This window comes from Anoplophora glabripennis, unplaced genomic scaffold (genome assembly GCF_000390285.2).
Source record: "Anoplophora glabripennis isolate ALB-LARVAE unplaced genomic scaffold, Agla_2.0 scaffold196, whole genome shotgun sequence".
NCBI classification, from domain to species: Eukaryota; Metazoa; Arthropoda; class Insecta; order Coleoptera; family Cerambycidae; genus Anoplophora; species Anoplophora glabripennis.
In genome coordinates this window covers 525288-544751 of record NW_019416363.1, presented here as the reverse complement: position 1 = coordinate 544751, position 19464 = coordinate 525288, and the positions used below count along the sequence as shown (strand labels likewise).

The window sequence follows — 19464 nt, the reverse complement described above, 5'->3', positions numbered from 1 at the left end:
ATTGAGATCGGAAAGACTATACGAACATGCAGAAATTCCATTAAACAGGTTTTGAAATGCCTTTTAAAAATTGTTGTTTTATTTAATGACTTTGTGACCATTTGCACATAGAGATATGGAATCTGGAAACATGAGCAAAGAATTTAGATTCTACTCATAAAAATGATATTACAAGTTTCTATAAAAGTGTTTGGAAAACTCAACAGTAATGAAGGTAGGAATATAACAACGATTAAAGCTGATTTACTTTGGCAACTGATTTTGTTATAAATTATAAATATCACAAGGTTTAAACATTAAAGATAATAATTATTATGTTTTATATAATTACAATAGAATTAAAATCTGCCAAACCATCTCCAATTGTTTAATTTAATGATAATGATAATAATTTACCGAAATATTGTCGAGAAACATAAAATATGTTTTTTCCCAGAATCGGTCAATGTTACGTTTTTAAAAAAGTGTCATAGAAACTTGTACCATTATTTTTATAAGCAGTATCAAACCTTAAATTTCTTGTTTATAATTTCCGGACACTGTACAATACTTTTTTACCCTTTTTTAAAGGTACCAAGCTAATTCAATTTTATAAAAAAATCTTAATAAATGAATAACATGTATATTAATTTCATCGCCGAAATATCTACTTAGTTGCAGACGTTGTATTTCATCTACAGTAATTAACAATATACTTAAACAAAACAAATACTTTATTTTTCTTCCGACTTTTTTCTCAGAATACCTTCAAACGTACTATTCACAATTACTTAGAAAGTTACACATAGGTACTAAAATAATTACCAATCGATTACTACCGTTTTTACCTTGGGATTGGTCGTTCAACGCAAGGCTACAGCGTTTCATTTCCTAAAATGTGGCGATACGCTGATGAGCATCGATAATTCCGGCGCAATCTGTCTCATTAGAAAATGTCCAGCCAGTCGAACCGTGAAACGAAATTACATAATTTTTTGTGTTACGAATTATTCGCTTTGTGATAAACGGCAAAATGAAATCGCCTCCCGGATTCGTAATAGCAACACGACTTGCGTAACTGCTCCATATTTACTATCACAAGGACGAGGATATGCACTCTTAATGGCCAGTTATCAATTTACTAAATTAAACTTTATGGTTGTACAAATATATCGGTTTCGGGCACAAGTTCGTGGCGCTTTTATTGAAATGAAAATTTATTTAGTGTTAACAAGCAAAATACACGAACTAATCAAGGATTACGATAATTTCCCAACGATCTGGCAGGTTTTTTTATTCCACACCTGAAGAATCTGGTGGTTTCGATGAAATTTAGCAGGTCAATTTTGAAGCGCCACATCGTTACTCAGCGCTATGCTGTAAAAACAATGAAATTGACTTCAATCTTGAAGTGTTTTCTGTAAAAATTTACTTGCTTTTCAACTTTATATTTCAAGTCTAATTTTGGTCGGTTCCATTTGTGGTATAGTTAAATCTAGAATTTACAAATAATTGTTTTGTTGTATTTTGCTATATTTTCTTAAGACTGGCGTCTTAGACAAGAAATTGCACTTTTAGTAAGATCCACCTAAACTATAAAAATGTTGAAATACTAGGATTTCATTAATTTTTCGCAATAAAGATCACGTCGTCACTTTATTAGATATTTCAGTCAAAAATTGGCTTAGGAGGCTTTTTGGAATATGCCAAAATGAACATTTTTTTACCGAAAATATAGATTTGTTTTCCTATAAAATTTTTTGACGGTACAAATTTTAAGAAAACGCTGGTTTATAAAGCCCCACTTTATACATATAGTACAACAAGGATGTTAAAACTCATCGTTCCAAAGAACAATTGATTTAAACGTTCTACTGTTATTAGGGGGACATCTTAAAATAATTAAAGTTGATTTTTTTTTGCTGTAGGTATAAGTAGTTATAATAAATATGTTGTATTCCTAACGGAAATGTTTCCCATTTGCGTTATAATTCTTGACATCTTTCAACCTCGACCTGTGGTTTTATTCCAGTTCCTTCTACCAACTATTGAAGTGTTCAAGGTTACTTAACATCATTTCAAATTCTTGACGAATTTCAATCGATTTGCTTTTTACAACATGGCAAACCTCCATCTTTATTCTAATGTCTGAGAAATGTCGTTATTTCATATATAATTTCAATCTTGATATGAACTCAACGTTCATACAGCGTAGAGTTGAATAAAGGAGATTCCCCGATGATTTTTTGATACCAAGTAGGTACCAAGCTCCTGAATAGCTGCTTTATGCTGTAAAATCACTCGGTTATGTCTTCCCGGAATTTTTGCTTGAATTGCGGCCTCCGACGACGGAGTTGTTGACCTCAGCAGTGACATTTCTGGGAAGCACTTCATAGTAGACGACTAGATGCACATCAGCTTACGCGAATGAGTACAACTTTTTGCTTCGGAGGTTGTCTTTCTGTTAGGGCTAAGCCATTCATTTCTATTTATGACATTGACTTAAAGGCACCATGTCCGCGGCAAAAATAATTGTTGATTTTGTTGACAACGACGAGCTATCAAAGAGGTATATTTTGTTGTCTTCGATCGAAAGGTGCGGCATTCGTACGCCAATTTTTTTAATTTGATCCATGCAATGCAAATGTTGTTCTATGGTCGACCGGTCACGGTCCATCATAGTGGACAATTCCCAGGTTGATTGATTTGGATCATCTAAAATTAAAACGTTCAAATGATCTTCAACAAAGCCAGATGGCCTTTCTGAACGTGGAGAATCATCCATTTAAATATTACCCTCTTTGAGAAAACCAGCTTACTATTCGATTAAATAATAGATGACATTAAAGCAACTTTAACATACGCTAACAATAGATGCCACAGATACGAACTTATGCATCATCCCAATATACAGTGTGTAAGAAGTTTGATTGCCATCACTTCAGCACGAGATAGAGTAATCATAAATGAACAAAAAGTTGTATATTACAAGGGCGTAAAATTAACAGTTTTCAAAACACAGCGAGCATTAATATTTAGGAGTTTCATCACAACGTGACAACAGCGCACGCGGCAGACTTATCCTACGGAAAAAATGTAAACAACTATTATTGTGAAACATTTAGTAAATTTCAAGATACTCGTTTTCCAGATTTTAAATAAATAAAATAAAATGTATCGACTTTGTAGTACGAAGATAGTGTTGTGCTTAAATTTTGGCTCGAATTTTAATAATTACGAATCTCTTAAAACAGAAACTATAACTTTTAATCAAATCATGAATTTGAAAAATATGTAATTAAAGTACATAATGATTCATGTGTTGTCATAATCATACGTAGTAAAAATAATTTAGGTACTTACCAAAAAACAAAATTCAGTAATTTTTACGCACAAGTACAAAACAAAGTACAACATATGCTCAAAATGTCCAACACCATTTTCAATACACGCACGAGACTTTCGTCGCGCACTCGCTGGAAATAGTGCTACGCAAAAAACACTCCGGCACGATCCGATTCCAGATACCAAATGAATTGCTGGATAGCTTAGTACCTCGTGTTATCCGCCACGCCGTCGTCACATTGCTCGATATGAATTTTATCAAACTTTTTATTACAACGCTAATTATTTTTTAAAATTAAGCACATAAAAGTTCAAAACAGTGATAAACATTGTTTTACGGCATTCTATGCACGCAGTTACGTCAATATTTCTTAATTAATCGAACTTTTGTACATCAAGTTGGAATTTTCTATTTTTTTTGTCGGAAATGGTTGAGTTTAGGACGCATGTCATATAAGGTTTTTTTGTTTATTTTATTGTATTCTATCGTCTGTTAAAATTAAGGCAGTCAAACTTCTAACACCTTGTACGTATATTTATGGTATTTACTATCCTTCTCTTCTTTCACATTTTACAATGAAACTTTTGTGACGTTTTATTTATTTATTTATTTATTTATTTTCGTAGAAGTAGGTAGGTACCATCCACAGTTAAAATTCAAAAACGATGATAAAGCTCATTTCTAGCAGCGGAACATAAGACAAAATTAGATCATTTGTCACCTTAACACCTTTAAAATAGAGTAAAAGAATTGGAGTTATAACTGAACTATTTATAATGCCTTTTGTCGACAGCAATGACAGCAACAGCAGTAATTAATGATTGTACTAATGCCTATAACTGTCGTTTCTAGACAAGTTATAACTTGTCCAATTAAAGTGCTGGGTAGGGCCCATAACAAAAAAAATGAGCTCTGCACACTTTAGTGTAAATAAAAAATGTATCTACCACGTACCTATCTGTTGCGTATTTGGATTTGGTTGAAGGTGAGTGTAGATTTATAAGAATAATCTAATTTCTACCAAACTAAACTTGTCTATGTGACGTGTTGGACGCATAGGAAAGCCACAATAGAAGTATCCAGTGTAACTAAAGATGGTTAAAATCTATATCAAAAGGGAATACGCAAGATAATCAAAAGGGTATACGATACGCAAGTTATTAGTTGGATCAATGAGGGGACCATGTCTGAAATTAGAACACAAAGAATTCCGGTAAGCGCTTTATAACAACGTATTCAAACATTCATGTTATTTAATGACTCTTCCTCGTATAATTTAATACGTAATCACTATAACCTTACATCTAAAGATAGAAATACTGCGTTTTAAATATATAACAGAACAAACATATTTGACTGAAAACAGTTCCACAGGATTTCAGATGGGTGATAGAGAATATTCCATTCCATTATTATATTTCGTTCTTGTATCAGCTTCCCAAAACGTAGTATACGTCCAGCAATAAAAAGACAGTTGAACTCTTTAGAAGTTAAATACTTTTTAAGGTATACTCTAACCTAACGTATAGAATTTACCAATGATACATTTCTATTAAACACTCAAAATCGGGTAAGTTCCTCACTGTAGAAATATTGATCAGAGATAAACACATCTGTGATGTGCGATGTGCGCATAAAAAATGGACAAATAATTTATGCATTTCCTCAATTGCTCGTCATATCTGTAAATCAAGTACAAACAATTTAAGTTATTTTTTCCTATCTTAAACTGATGAATGTTTTTATGTGACCGATGATGAAAAATGTGTGTGGGCACTTAACCGCCGTTGGTAACCATGCAAATTTTTCGCCTACGACCTGTCTTCCACTTTGCAGTTAGTCGCAATTCCAAGAAACTAGTGAAATCACTTTAACCGTCATTTGGGATCTTGAAATTGAATCATTTTCTAATTTGTATCGTTAAAGACGTATCTAATCATCTTTACGTAATTGAAATTATGGATACCGTGACAGATGAAAGGAAGTAGGATGATTTATTGCTGATTCTGTATGAAGTACAAATAATGAGAACAATGCCGGGTCTACATTAAGGTCGCATGCAAAACAAAAACGCAACTAACAGAATTCAGTATCGTGATAAATTCACACGGGTAGCATTCATATGCGTTCAGAATGCAGTATTTGCCAATGATAACTATTATATTCTTATCATTTTTATCAGTTTCGTGGGTATTTACTAGTTTCCTGCCATGTCAGTCGCACAACAAAGAAATATAAGGTACATACGTACTACAAAGCATAAAATAAACTACTTGAATAATTAATTAATTGTTAAGTAAAACAATAACAGGCTCATATTTATATTCCATTCATCATTTTACTATTTCTTATTATTATTATTAGTGGTGAAACAGGAATCAATTCTTACTTGCATTAATTTTAAAATAAGTTTGCCAAACACTAAAACATTAAATAATGGTAATCAGTACAAGACCATCGAATAAAAAATTGTTTGTTATTATATTATTTTACTTCGACCCGATAGTTAGGTAGCGCTAACCACAATTTCCACGTACCATAACAATTTCAGGTCGGTATAGCTTTATTTGGATTTTGGTAAGGTTAAAAAGTAAAAACTGGGTACTGAAATTTGAGCGATATTTACAATTAGACAAAAAGAAGGCTGGTGAGTCAGTCACAGCAGGCTTATCTGAAGCTCTAGAGGAACCTCCTAAGGCATTGCATTATTATGTTTAATCATGCAGGAAGCAGGAATGAGTAAAAGGTAAGGTTTAAAACTGGTAGCCAGGAACCCCTGAAGTAAGTCAAGAAGTTCTTAAAAGAACCATTGAGGAATCGACGGCAGAGCTCCTAAATGAAAGACGTAGAACAGTAAGGATAACACATGTTGGTTAACAGGACATTTCAGACTAAGGAAACATCTAAGTTAGACCGGTCTGGACGAAGACTGCTAGGAGGAAGGGGAGATCGCAGTCCATGTTTTGGACTAGCAAGGGTTCCCTATCTATTGTTCGGAAAAGGAAAACTGGAAGCTGAGTGAAGGTAAACTCAAAACTGTGGAGCCTAATTACTTACATGAGAAGTATACGTTCATGCATCCAGGATTAATCCAACTAAACATAATGCAATGTAAATATCTGTCATCTAGGCTAAAATTATTTTATTGCAAAGTAACTATGAAAAATATATTAAAAATATAAAAAACAATTATTTACGTCGCACATAAGACGGGCATTATATGTTTTTAAAACACCTCCTCTCCCCAATAATACTAATTATGAGTACGTATTTCAGATTACAAATTTCTGTCCAAAATAACAATATTATATATCACTAACGAATATTTCATAATTACGAGCGTATTTCTTATCTTTCCATGAAATAAGATTTGCGTTCTATAATTTATTTGACGAAACTAATAAATAAAAAATAATATTTAGTTAAACTGAATAATTTATTAACAAATCGACCTTGAAACATTACTACGAAGTTTATTGCTTTGTATCTGATTGAAATGTCTTATTCGTCTTATTTATATAAATTTGTAATCATTTTATAAATAACAAAGTGCGCTTTTTTATATCAAATTAGCGGATTTTTTAAATTTTATATTTCAATACCTTTACACATTTTTTATTAACTTCTTGATAATAACTAAATCTGACAACTGGTTTATTATATATTTCAATTTTACCAACTGATTTACAATAACTTTTTGATCGGTGTAGCAGGGGATCTCTATAGTATACAGGCTGTCTCCTAAAAAACGCCGCAAGCCATACCTCCGTTATTTATAGTCTGATTTTAAAAAACAAAAAATTATGTGAAATGGCTCTAAGTACACTATAGAGTGAGCCTATTGGATTTTCAAAACCGATAGTTAACTTTTGTTTTCAAATAGCAATATAGGTTTTTCTATTTATTATTGTGCAGATTTCTATTCTGAATTCAACGATATATATAAAATTTTTACAGAAAAAGCATGAAAATATTAGTCAATACCGCATTATTAGTGCCCGGTCGCTTAATTGACAACCAACATATTTTAACTAATCATGTATGCCTGGAAAACAAAAGATAATACAACAATGCAAGTAAATGTCATTTTAGCGTTCGTGTCCCAGTTTTTTAGGCATTATAGCATTATACCCGTTCTGTGTCATTTACAGTAGGTTATTTATTGAAATAAGCTCAACAGTGCAAAATATGAGTAGTAATCAATTGATGGACATGATTCAGGTATACTTTCGGTGTAATAAAAATCATGGTGCAGGAGTCCGCTTTTACAGAGAACTATTGCCTCACAGAGAAGTTCCAGAATCCAGAACCACGTAAGACTGGAAGAAAATTTCAGACACTATGGTGCTTTTAAGAAACCAAAGAGAGAAGAATTTAATGAAAACAATGTTTTTCTTAACGTTGAAGAAAACCCAAGAACTTCCATTAGCGAAATTTCTAACAATATTAGAGCATCAAAGAGAACTGTACATGAAGTATTGAAAAAGCACAAATTCAAGCCATACATTCCTCAAAAAGTACAGACATTAGAGGAAAACGATAGAGAACTACGGCTACAATTTGTTTCTTTAGTTGTTTTATGTTTATTCTTCGTTTTGTGTTTAATGAATGTTATTTCGTGTCGAACTTTGTTTAATAGTTAATGTATTTAATTAAATTGTTTTTCTTTTAATGAATATTATCGTATTGTTTCTTTTCTGTTAGCTACAAAATTCTCTTTTGAATTTTATTTGTTTTGCTGTATCATTTTCTGTTTTCCATGGCACAGATGATTAGTTAAAATACATTTGTCATCAATTAGTGGCCGGTTGCTGAATGCGGTATCGACTAATATTTTATCGTCTTTTCTGTAATAAATGCTTTACAAAAGTCAAGTTCATATACAGGGTGTCCCGAAATTCATCCAATAAAATTTGGTCACAGACTCTTAAGACAAATTTAGGGGACCCGTAATTTTTATTTTTGCCAAGTCGCCCCGTCTTTCAGAGTTACAGCCCCCTGAAGTCCGCCTCTAAGAATAATCTTTTTTTTATATCTCAGAACCCTGTTATACGAGAACCACTAAAGTTGATACACAGGGGTTTTATTACATGTGGAATCTGATGGTGCCATATTTTTTGGCGGGGAACCCCCTTAAGATACTTTTTCGTGGGCCCCCTTGTCTTTGGAGCCAAAAAAATTTGGTCCCACATTTAAATTTCTTAAAAATTATAAGTCCACTAGAAAGCCATTAAATTTAGAAACTGTTTGTCTCTTTGTACTTTTTTCGTAAAACGCAACGTTTTCGAGAAAAATGTCAAAATGTGATCGAATGCATTGTGATTCGCCATTTTCTTCAAAAACATTGCATTTTACGAAACAAATATCAAGAGAAAAAAGTTTCTAAATTCAATGGCTTTCTAGCTAACTAATAATTAAAAATAAATCAAATTTGCGACCAAACTTTTCTGGTTCCAAAGAAAAGGGGGCCCACGAAAAAGTGTCTTAAGGGGGTTTCCCGCCAAAAAGCGTAGCACTATGAGATTTCACATGTCATAAAACCCCTGTGTACCAAATTTAGTGATTCTCGTACAACATGGTTTTGAGATATAAAAAATACTTTTTAGAGGCCGATTTCAGGGGGTTGTAAGTAGGAAAGAGGGGACCAGTTGGCAAAAATAAAAAATACGGGTCCCCTAAATATATCTTAAGAATCTATTACCAAATATTGTTGCATGAATTTCGGGACACCCTGTACATCGTTGGATTCAGAAAATAAATCTGCACAATAATAAATAACAAAAAAACAATATTGACATTTGAAAAAAAGTTGACTATCGCTTTTCAAAAAAAAAAGAATAGTAAATAAGCTCTGATTGGCTCCCTCTATAGTGTATTTAGAGCCGTTTCATTTAATTTTGGTAGTTTTTGAAATGAGACTGTCAATAACGGAGTTATGGCTTGCGATGTTTTTTTAGGAGACAGAGACTGTATAAGGAAAGAATATTTTCTTCGTGTCCAGGAATTAGAATTAAATTAAATTAATTGAAAAATCAGGTCGAAAATTGACTGAATTAGTAAAATTATAGTAGTTATTGTAAAAAATAATGGTTATTTTACTAAAAACTCACTGCTTACAATCAAATGATTGAAATCGATTAGGTTCTGTCGAAGCTATGAAATTTTCATGTGAATATCCTGAACATAGTTCTGTTTAAACTCAATATTTGCTTAGCAACAATTGTCTTCATGTTGGCAGTGGAAACCTCTTATTAAATTGTATATTTGTCCTTCAGAGAACTTGTACATTCTACAATCGGATCACAGACACAAAGGTAGGTTAGGTACCGGTTTAAGCCAGACATACCCATACAGGATATTTTTTGTTCTATCGCTTTATTGTATGAGGTTTTGAACAGTGTTTGTAATTGTAAGACGTAGATATTAAATATTAATGTAGATACCTATCTAAAGTCAGCACAGGAAGAATTATTTCTTTATGAAACTAGATTTAGTTTAAGAACTGATTTACTAAGAAATATTACTTTTTATTAATTATACCTATAAGCCTGCAAAGTTACCTTCTTCTTTTCTAGTAAATGTCGAGGTAAAATAGGTAAAACCCAGCATATAAATCATCTAATATTCATTTTTGTCTACGTAGGTGTAGATACTACTTTTTGTAGCACGCTAGATGTAGCTTAGGTAGTCCCATTTTGGGAAACACAGATACACCCACTTCATTTCAAAAGTTCTTTTGCACTTTTTATCCGGGTTCTCATCTTCCAAATATTTCAATCCAAAATTTCATCAGAAGCGATTCAAAAGCACAACTTAGTTATTGTCGGTAGCTATACATGTATATTCTAATAAATATATCGAACTGTTAATCTAATATCTATTTATATATTCTTCTGTACAAGATGGCTAGAAAGAAATAAAATTGAAGTCATTAAAATTTACACAAATAGATATCTTTCCAGGGATATCTAATATCTGCTTCAAATTATTAAGACTAATGGTAGTGGACAAAGGCTCTGGCAATATTTTAGATTCTCGAGTAAATACAGCTACGAAGTTAGCAACATCTTGATGATGGTATTATTTACCAACAGAGACCACACTTCTTCATTGAAATTATGAGTGATACCATATCATAATTTAGAATATTTCATTGTTTTAGGTTTGAGAATAACGTTACTGATACTTAAAGCAGGTAGATATATCAGTTACTTTTTGCGAAGATAATGAATTAACCCCATTCTGGAAGGCTTCTGTCTCTATTGCAATGAGTATTTTTTTGACAAATATACTATTTATTTTCAAGATGCACTAATTAAGTACCGCTGCGAATAAACAAAGATGCAATCATAGCCGATATCTTCGTTTTGTGGTTAAACCTCGAAGTTAAGGTAAGTAGGTATCCAATCTGTTGCAAATTGTTGCGGAATACTGTTTTCTTAACTGTTCGTTAATCTAAAGCTTTGTGTTTGATTTTCATGGATTAGTAAACGCAAGCGCTTAATGAGTTGAGGTTTTAATAATTATCGTTTAACAAATTTCTCGTTTTTGACACATGTTCCATTAAGGAATTACTAATTATCTCATTAGAAAATATCCAACCATCGATCCGTAAAACTTACATAATGTTGCATTACAAATTCATGCGCTTATTATCAAAAATGAAAGTGTACACTTATATCAAACAACGTTCACATCAAATAAATGAGCATGAATTACAGCAATTTGCACAAAGAAAACGACAGGAATTATTCTACGAAACATTCACCTCAAGGATTCCCCATAATACTGTTTACATAACAAACCGACATCTCTCGGAAATACCCGAACTATCTTACCTGTATAACAAAGGATGGAGCTTGGATAACAATTCCATAAACAAAGAGCAATCCAGGACTATATGGCATAACTTAGGGGTCGCACAGATCCGACACTGTACTCGAGGACAGTCTACAAACAATATTTTAAGGTGCTATGGCTTATTTATAAACACAACAACCTGTTCGCAATCGATAAAAATAACACGACTCCGAGACCTGCTGCAACGAAGCCAGCCACGCTCGGACTGAAATGAAATGTTTTGTATTTTGTTTTCGCGATCAGCTGTCAGCCAACAACTAACAGCTGATCCAGTGCAAACTTGATTTTCTCCCACTAAAATATCTCATAAAAGTGTATTGCGTCTTAGTTCAGTCTTCAAAATGGTTTTAAAAATTAGATGATGGTGTACTGATCCGCTGTCATATTTGCTGTCCAATCCATTAATACTCAGTAGCACCAGTCCAATAAGTCCAGATTAAATGCAAAAAGAATATGGAGCAACTGTGCCAAATACTATACAAAACTGAGGCGGTTTTGATACGTTTAAATTTTTCAATAAATGCATTGTTGCAAATCACTGTAAATCACGACTAAATGTTCTTAACGCAAATTGAGTGACACCGTCAATATTTAAGAGGCAATTGGAATTGACTCGTTGTTTACTATATATAATAAGTAAGAATTAATGATATTGTAACTACCCCTCACTTCAAAAATCTGAAGTTACTTGCTTATTGTAAGTGCCCAACTACTCAGACCCAGGATATTGATTCTCCTTTATATTTACTATTGAATGGTACAAGATGTAGTCAAATATATATACGGGAAGCTAGTATTGTGTGTTGCATACCCAGTGCCTGTTTGGAAAATACTTTTATCTAACACTTGAATATAATGATACTATAATTTCTTTGGTTTTAAAGGAATAATGTGGCTTATAAGTCACTAGTGAATTATAAGTCATAAGTCACCAATAAGTTATGACTTATAACCCACTAGTGACTTATAGAAATCATAAAAAAACAAATGTTTGGTTTATTTTTCTAGTTTTTATTAGAAAACCAATATGAAACAGTATGTATATATTATAAAATTAACATTAACATTTATGGTAAAGCCGTAATTTGACGCCAAAGGATTATTGGAATCATTTTGTGATTTGTGGTTTTATAGAACAGGTTGTCCATTAGCTTGTGCTTGCTTCAGGAGCCTGCATCCCTTGTATCTTTTTAGTAATATCAATTTTGGTGGAAATTGACTCTTCTATATAACCTTCTGATACGGTAGATGACTTCCATCCACCGTGGCGTTTGAGTGTTGCAATATTCCCTCCAGCATTAGCCAAGAGAGTTGCAAATGCGTGACGCAAGCCATGCCCTGTATATAACCCAAAAATCGCGCAACAACATTAGGAATTTTTGATAGCTTATTAATAGCTTTGTCCTAGTAGAATCCAAAACAGTTTCAAACAGTCAGACGCATGCGCATATGGATATAATGCTTACATAAGGTTCAAAATTCATTGTTTTGAATCAAATGCGATTGCGTCGGACTGTTGGAAACTAATTCTAATGCACTTGGAACAAAGCTAATACCAACACATTGACGTGTGCATTTTCCCTTTTGAAAATTACAAAAGAACCTTTTATGCTGTACATTTTGAGGCTTTAGCTTAGAATATTTTTTAATTGATTCAACTGGATTAACACAAAATCTTCCATTTAACACAGCGAAGCTCCTTGGTTTGTTCGTTTTACTAGGTATTTGTGCTTTATATTGTCTATGCTTAGATGGGTTAATTCCTCGCAACGGCAAGCGTCAAAAACTCCTAATATCAACGCTACATAAAATCAATAAATTTAATAAATATAGTCAGTTAAACAATTCAGTAGATCCAGAACCTACCTTATTCATAAGATGATCTTCGTCTAGGGCTTCACGCAAAAATTGTTCGATTTGTTCTCTTTCTAAGACCTTGGATTTTTTTGGTTGAAAATGACTTTATATATGCCACTAGTCTTCCGAATTTAGAAATTTCAATGTTCTTGTAAACTCTCAAAGTTGACTTCAACATGGAATATTTAGTCCACAATGGGGATGGAGGTAATTTGTCACTTAAATTGAAAAAATAAGCCAAGAGACATCTTCATTTACGTCTTTCACCCCTTCTTTGATTTTCCAATCTTGAAATTCCTTCAGTTCTTTATTGTATATAGATTTTGATTTCTCCGGAATGATGCCTGCAATAGCCGCATTAGCTTTTTCTATAATTTCAGATGGAATTTCCACATTTTCCATTTTTTGAGTCTTGGTTTTAGAATTTCAGCGTGATTTCAACTAAAAAAATATTGTTTGTTTACTGACAATCCTTGGTTACCGACACAATTTAGATTGACACTCATATCCTTTGTAATATTTCATTTTGTTAAATTACTTTTTCTGACGGTGACAACTTGAAATTTTAAGTTACTTTTATTTATTTTATTGGATAAAATTTTGTATGGCACTCGTGTGTTACGTCATATAAGTCACTTGGGAAATTTTCCCAGCCTGACATATATACCGTAATACACTAGAACATAAATAACTGTTACTTTCAAAATAATTTGAAAAATATACTAGCTGTCGAAAAAAAAATTGTGAACATATCTAAAAACAAGAGGCCCAATCACAGCCCAGAAGCTTCTAATGGAAGAAGAACGTTCTTTTATCATTTGCTTCAAATATATCTCATGGTTCCACATATAGGTACTTATTTAGATGGTGTAACATGCAATAATCTTTTTTTTTTTTTCAAATTCTAAGTATGAAGTGGATCTTATTCTAAATTATTTAAAACTTTAAAAAAACAAACCATAAATTAGAAGAAATCTAGACTTCCAATGCGATATAAAAATTTTTAGGAAATTCTAAAAGTGTATGCTAAGAAACCTGTATCATATCATCTTTGAAGAATCGATATTAAGATTCAATTTACACATTACAACCAACTAGAAATTTAAATTTTGAAGTTTCTCCTTTCTAATTCTAAAGTAGAATTCGATTTAGGGTTTCCTAAACTGGCTAGTAAAGTTCATCACATATCGGGTAGATGGCGCAGCATGTTTATTCAATAACTAATGAGTACAAGTGTACGTGACCAAAAAAATACAAAGATATAAAGATTAATATGTGATTATAATGGTTCCCTAAAAAAATTGTTTACTAGGGATAAACCACTCGTCAGTACGTCATGAAAGAGAAGCCCTATCAAATCACTTCTCGGTCTCATCTTATTAAGTAGGTAAGCAAGTACTAGGTAACTATGGCAACAAAATTTGGACTCTTGTTAATGGGGAAGCTACCGAAACAGCAGATTCGGAATTATAGCAGCGACACAAACAAACTTGTATTTCGACAGGTAACTGACAGATACACTCATGTCAAACATTAATTTCCAATATGTGCTTTATTTGTTTTCAGTTGTTCGATTCCGTAAGCAGCACCTACACTTATCTGTTGGCAGACCCGGGAACTAGAGAATGCATACTTATCGATCCAGTACTCGAGCATGCAAAGCGGGACTTTCAACTCACAAAGGATTTAAATTTGAATTTGGTTTACGCAGGTAAGTGATATACGGCCGCTAGGGTTTAGGGTCACTTGTTTTTGTGTTTGTTTGAGGGTCGTATTATGTTGTTATGTAGGCGGTTTAAATTTATTTATATCTGGGATATGGGAATAATTAACCTATACGTAATACATATATCTACCTACCTTTTTGACAAACAAGTCTGTATGTAAATCATGTGTACCTATTTTACATATTTTTATGGAAAATATATGAACTCATAAATTTGTATAGGGTGAATAAATTTGTTAATGTTAACTAAAATTGACTTGACATTCCTTCTTGCAGTATTCTCATATGGGTACCTACAAATATTATGATTTTTGTATACAGGGTGTCCGGAAAATGTTAAACAATCTCTGGGATTTGGGTAGGTTTTGCAAAAATAACGTTAAGTTTATATTTTCTTTTTATTCGAGCTCACCCTGTAAATTTTTTCGAAGACTGTCCTCAAAAGTCGACATTTTCGTTAAATTTTCAGTTGAGAAAGTGAGTATTTTTTCTCACTTAGCAAAATACTCTTAGTCCAAAGTCTATCTATTTTCGTCTTCTGAACTTTTTTTGACTTTTACTAGTTTTATTTTTTTATGTTCTAGAACTAGAAGTCTTTTTCGTTCTAGAACATAAAACAAATTTCAAACTAATTTGTCATTTTTTGGAAACTTATTTATGATTTTATTAATTAAACAATATACCTACATTTTAAGTAATACAACATTTCAATACAAAACAGTGACTATTAAAAATAGGACGATTACAATTTATTTTGCACTACCTACATGTAAATTGAAATTGAATTAAATTTATGTGAGACCCAGTGCTGTCAGTTATCGTAGCTTTTAGTTCTGGGTGTTCAATGAGGCTGATGCTGTAATTGTTTAAGTTTACTGTGCACGTTGTATTATTATTTGCGATTGAAATTTTATTTTGTATACAGTGCTTTCGGAAAGTAACGAATAAATTCATTATTTTTTAAATTGAGAAGTTTTCGAAAAAATTCCCTGGCACGTCGATTTTTTAAAAAAAAGGCACTTTTTGACATACGACCCATATTTGTGACGTCATCGTTGTTTGAGATATGACGTCATCGACAATTTTTTTAAATAGCAACCCCCAATTTTGACCATGCCATTTGAAAGAGCGTGTCATTCTACATACGCATCATGAAAAATTATGGTGTTACATAACAAAAATTTCAAGAATATAATGTTTGAAGATTTTAAAATTTAATTTTCACAATACTGAAAATGATAATGATTATGTAAAAATCGACTAAATTAAATGTTCAAATTGTGCACCGTTGGCTGCCTGACAGTAGCCAAGACGATTAATAAATTCTTTTTGGACATTATCAATAACTTCAGGAGGTATACGATGTATCTCGTGAGGAATTCTTGCTTTTAAATCTTCTAAATTAACCGGTCTAGTAACGTATACTTTGCTTTTTAAGTATCCCCACAAGAAATAATCTAGGGGTGTCAAATCAGGCGATCTGGCTGGCCACTCAATCGGCCCCCTTCTCCCTATCCAACGATTCGGGGACAGCTCATCTAAATAAGCACGGACAGGTGTTGCATAATGGGGAGGTGCACCATCTTATTGAAAGAAAATGTCATTTCTTGGAAGATCATGTCCCTCTATATCTGGATATAAAGTTATTAGTCCGGAATGAGGTCGTCTCGAAGAAAATCCAAATATCTTGCACCAGTTAGGTTGACGTCAAAGAAATAGGGACCCAGAATTCTTCCGTCGACTATGCCGCATCACACATTTACTTTCTGGGGACTTTGAGTGTGATACTCCATCATCCATCGGGGATTCTCGGTAGCCCAATAATGGCAGTTTTGCCTATTGGCCGTTCCAAACAAACGTAGCCTCATCAGAAAAAATTACGTTTTTTACGAAATTATTATCATAATTGCATAGCTCTTGCATTTGCTCGCAGAATTGATTTCGCCGATCAAAGTCGTCTTCAGATAGCTCATGAACAAGGCATACTTTATAAGGATGATACTTTGCTTTTTTCATAATTTTGTGCCAATTGGTTAAGTGTTGAGTGACGATTTATTTTATTGCCAACAAAACATTAAGCTCATCATCTACTGATTTTGACGGTCGACCAGATTTAGGAAGATCACGAATATGTCCAAAGTTACGGTATTTCGACTCAATATTGCTTACCATGCTTTGGCTAATGGGATGTCGATCAGGATGAGTTTCATTGAACAATTCAACTACTTCTTTTTGGGTGCGCATCCTGTCTCCAAATCCGATCATGCAAAGAATTTAAATTCGTTCTCGTTCAGTTAATTTAACCATTATTTTTATAAAATGACAAAGTTACTACTCAATAAACACTTCAAACGCACTGCTTTTGCCAAACAAAAGATAAGAACTAAAGAAATAACTCAAAAAACTATTTAATAAAGTACGATTTCAAGTTTTTATCTGACAGCAATAAAAAACATTCTCGGTCGCTAAGGCTACCGTCAGGCAACCATGATTTTTCATGATGCGTATGTAGAATGACACGCTCTTTCAAATGGCATGGTCAAAATTGGGGGCTGCTATTTAAAAAAATTGTCGATGACGTCATATCTCGAACAACGATGACGTCACAAATATGGATCGTATGTCAAAAAGTGCCTTTTTTAAAAACAAAATCGACGTGCCAGGGGATTTTTTCGAAAACTTCTCAATTTAAAAAATAATTATTTTATTCGTTACTTTTCGAAAACACTGTAGAATCCTCTATATATGTCTCCGCTACCTTACTAGTACGCTACCTCCCATGTCGTTTAATGGTGGTAATATCAGCCCCTTCGTCAGCTAACAGAGTGGCTGAAGAACGTCTAAAGCAGTATCCTGTATAAGTTTCAGGCAATGAATGAGGCAAATTGAGATAAGTTGCTATTTCTTTTGGCACATTCCGTATTCTGTTGACGCCAACCACTTGGTTAACACATGTTTCCCTGACATACTTCAGAAAAAATTTTCGAATTTTAATTGTTACACAGCCACACAAAAAAAATTTCAAGATCCAGAGGGTAGACCCACCTACCCCTCCGTTTCTGAGGTCGCTGAAACCTAATATGACCATTAAAAAAAATAAATTCCATTTTCCCGTTACCGTAATGTCAGTTATCATACAAAGTCGAGTGGGGTGTGTATTACTGTGTTTTCTGGGCCACTAAGAACGAAGAAGACTACCAAAATGAATTAGACCCCCTCGTTACCACCTAGCGTCTCTTTACCACCCCCGTACACCCCTTTCTGGGAGTTGAAATGTCAATTCTCATATAAAGTCGAGTAGGGTGGGTATTCTTTTGTTTTCTGGGCCACTAAGAACAAAGAAGTCTACCAAAAATGAATAAGACCCCCTCGTTACCCCTTAGCGTCACTTTACCACCCCCATATACCCCTTTATGGGGGTTGAAGTGTCAATTTTCATACAAAGTCGAGTGGGTTGTATATGCCTACGCATTCTAGGCTGCTGAAAACAAATGTGGGTGGCAAAGAGTGCTGAGGGTTGACGAGGGGGTTGGATTCATTTTCAGTAGTCTTGTAGTAGGAAATGACTAGTTAAATTTTTTTATATTCGGTTTTAGCGACCCCAAAAGCAGAGGGGAAGGGGGGTCTACCCTCTGGATCTTGACATTTTTTTGTGTGCCTGTGAAATGAATCCAACTCCCTCGTCAACCATCAGCACCCTTTGCCACCCACATTTGTTTTCAGCAGCCTACAAAACCTAGACATACACAACCCACTCGACTTTGTATGAAAATTAATTTCCTCATATCGTAAGCTCGTTCAGTTAAAATTACTGCAAGCTTTTCGATGCTTTCTTCTTCAACATATTATTTAAAGAGAAGTTTTGCTGCAGCATACTATGAGCACAATACAGTTGAAACTGTTTATTTATATGTATTTAATTTGATGATAAAAAATAACTTGAAGAGTGAGACATTTAAGGGGGCAAAATTTTGACGTTCAGAAGACATTTTTTGAGGATGGGGGAAATAATATAATCAAATGTGTTATCATCAGAGACAACACAACTTGGCCATTATTTTCAGAAAGACGCGAAAAGTACGAGTCGTATAAACATGTTGGTACCATCATAACTTTCCTACCAATCAAATTTTATTTTTTCTCCTCTTGCACCATATTTAGTTTTCACAAATATTTCATCTACACACAAAAATTTAAGAAATCATTTATATGACTTTTACTCTAAGGTTTCTTTACGGTCTTTTGTACCGGTATACCCGTGTACCATTATTTGTTTTACCAGTATCTACCTGCACTATCTTCATCTGCCTTGCACACATCAGCGCGACTGACCTCTCTTTCTAGGGCCGGTCCATAGTTTACTAGGTTTATGACGTTCAACAAATCTATAAAAATACCAATGAATTAATATGACACCTTCATTAATAAGAAGCCTTCATCTGATGTCTCTTGTAAGAATTTCTTAATATCCGTTTTTGGTAAATCTTTTGAATTTTTTCAAATACGATACTAATTTGGAATATTTCTCTATATCTGTATTTTGTTTGACGTTTAGTGTTTTCTACAGCATTGATTATATGTATAGACCATAATGTTGTCGGCTAAACTCTCAATTTTATATTTAAAATATACCAATATCACACTTTCAGACACATTTTTTAATTTCTGAGAATCATATTACTTCTAAAAGTTATAC

General features: G+C 33.2%; 2 protein-coding genes across 3 annotated transcripts in view; one reads left to right on the top strand and one right to left on the bottom strand.

Moving 5' to 3' along the window:
• LOC108908327 (tubulin-specific chaperone cofactor E-like protein) overlaps positions 1–11424 on the bottom strand; it is a 41170-nt gene extending 29746 nt beyond the window's left edge. For both annotated transcript variants that reach the window (XR_001964363.2, XM_018712353.2), the window contains exon 1: positions 11164–11424. The gene's annotated coding sequence lies outside the window, so the exon portion shown is untranslated. The remainder of the gene's footprint in view (positions 1–11163) is intronic.
• Positions 11425–14254: 2830 nt separating this feature from the next.
• Positions 14255–19464, top strand: part of LOC108908325 (persulfide dioxygenase ETHE1, mitochondrial) — a 79025-nt gene continuing 73815 nt past the window's right edge. The window contains exons 1-2 of the mRNA XM_018712351.1: positions 14255–14546; positions 14609–14753. Of these exons, the coding sequence (XP_018567867.1) occupies positions 14451–14546; positions 14609–14753 (241 nt within the window). The 5' untranslated portion in view covers positions 14255–14450. The remainder of the gene's footprint in view (positions 14547–14608; positions 14754–19464) is intronic.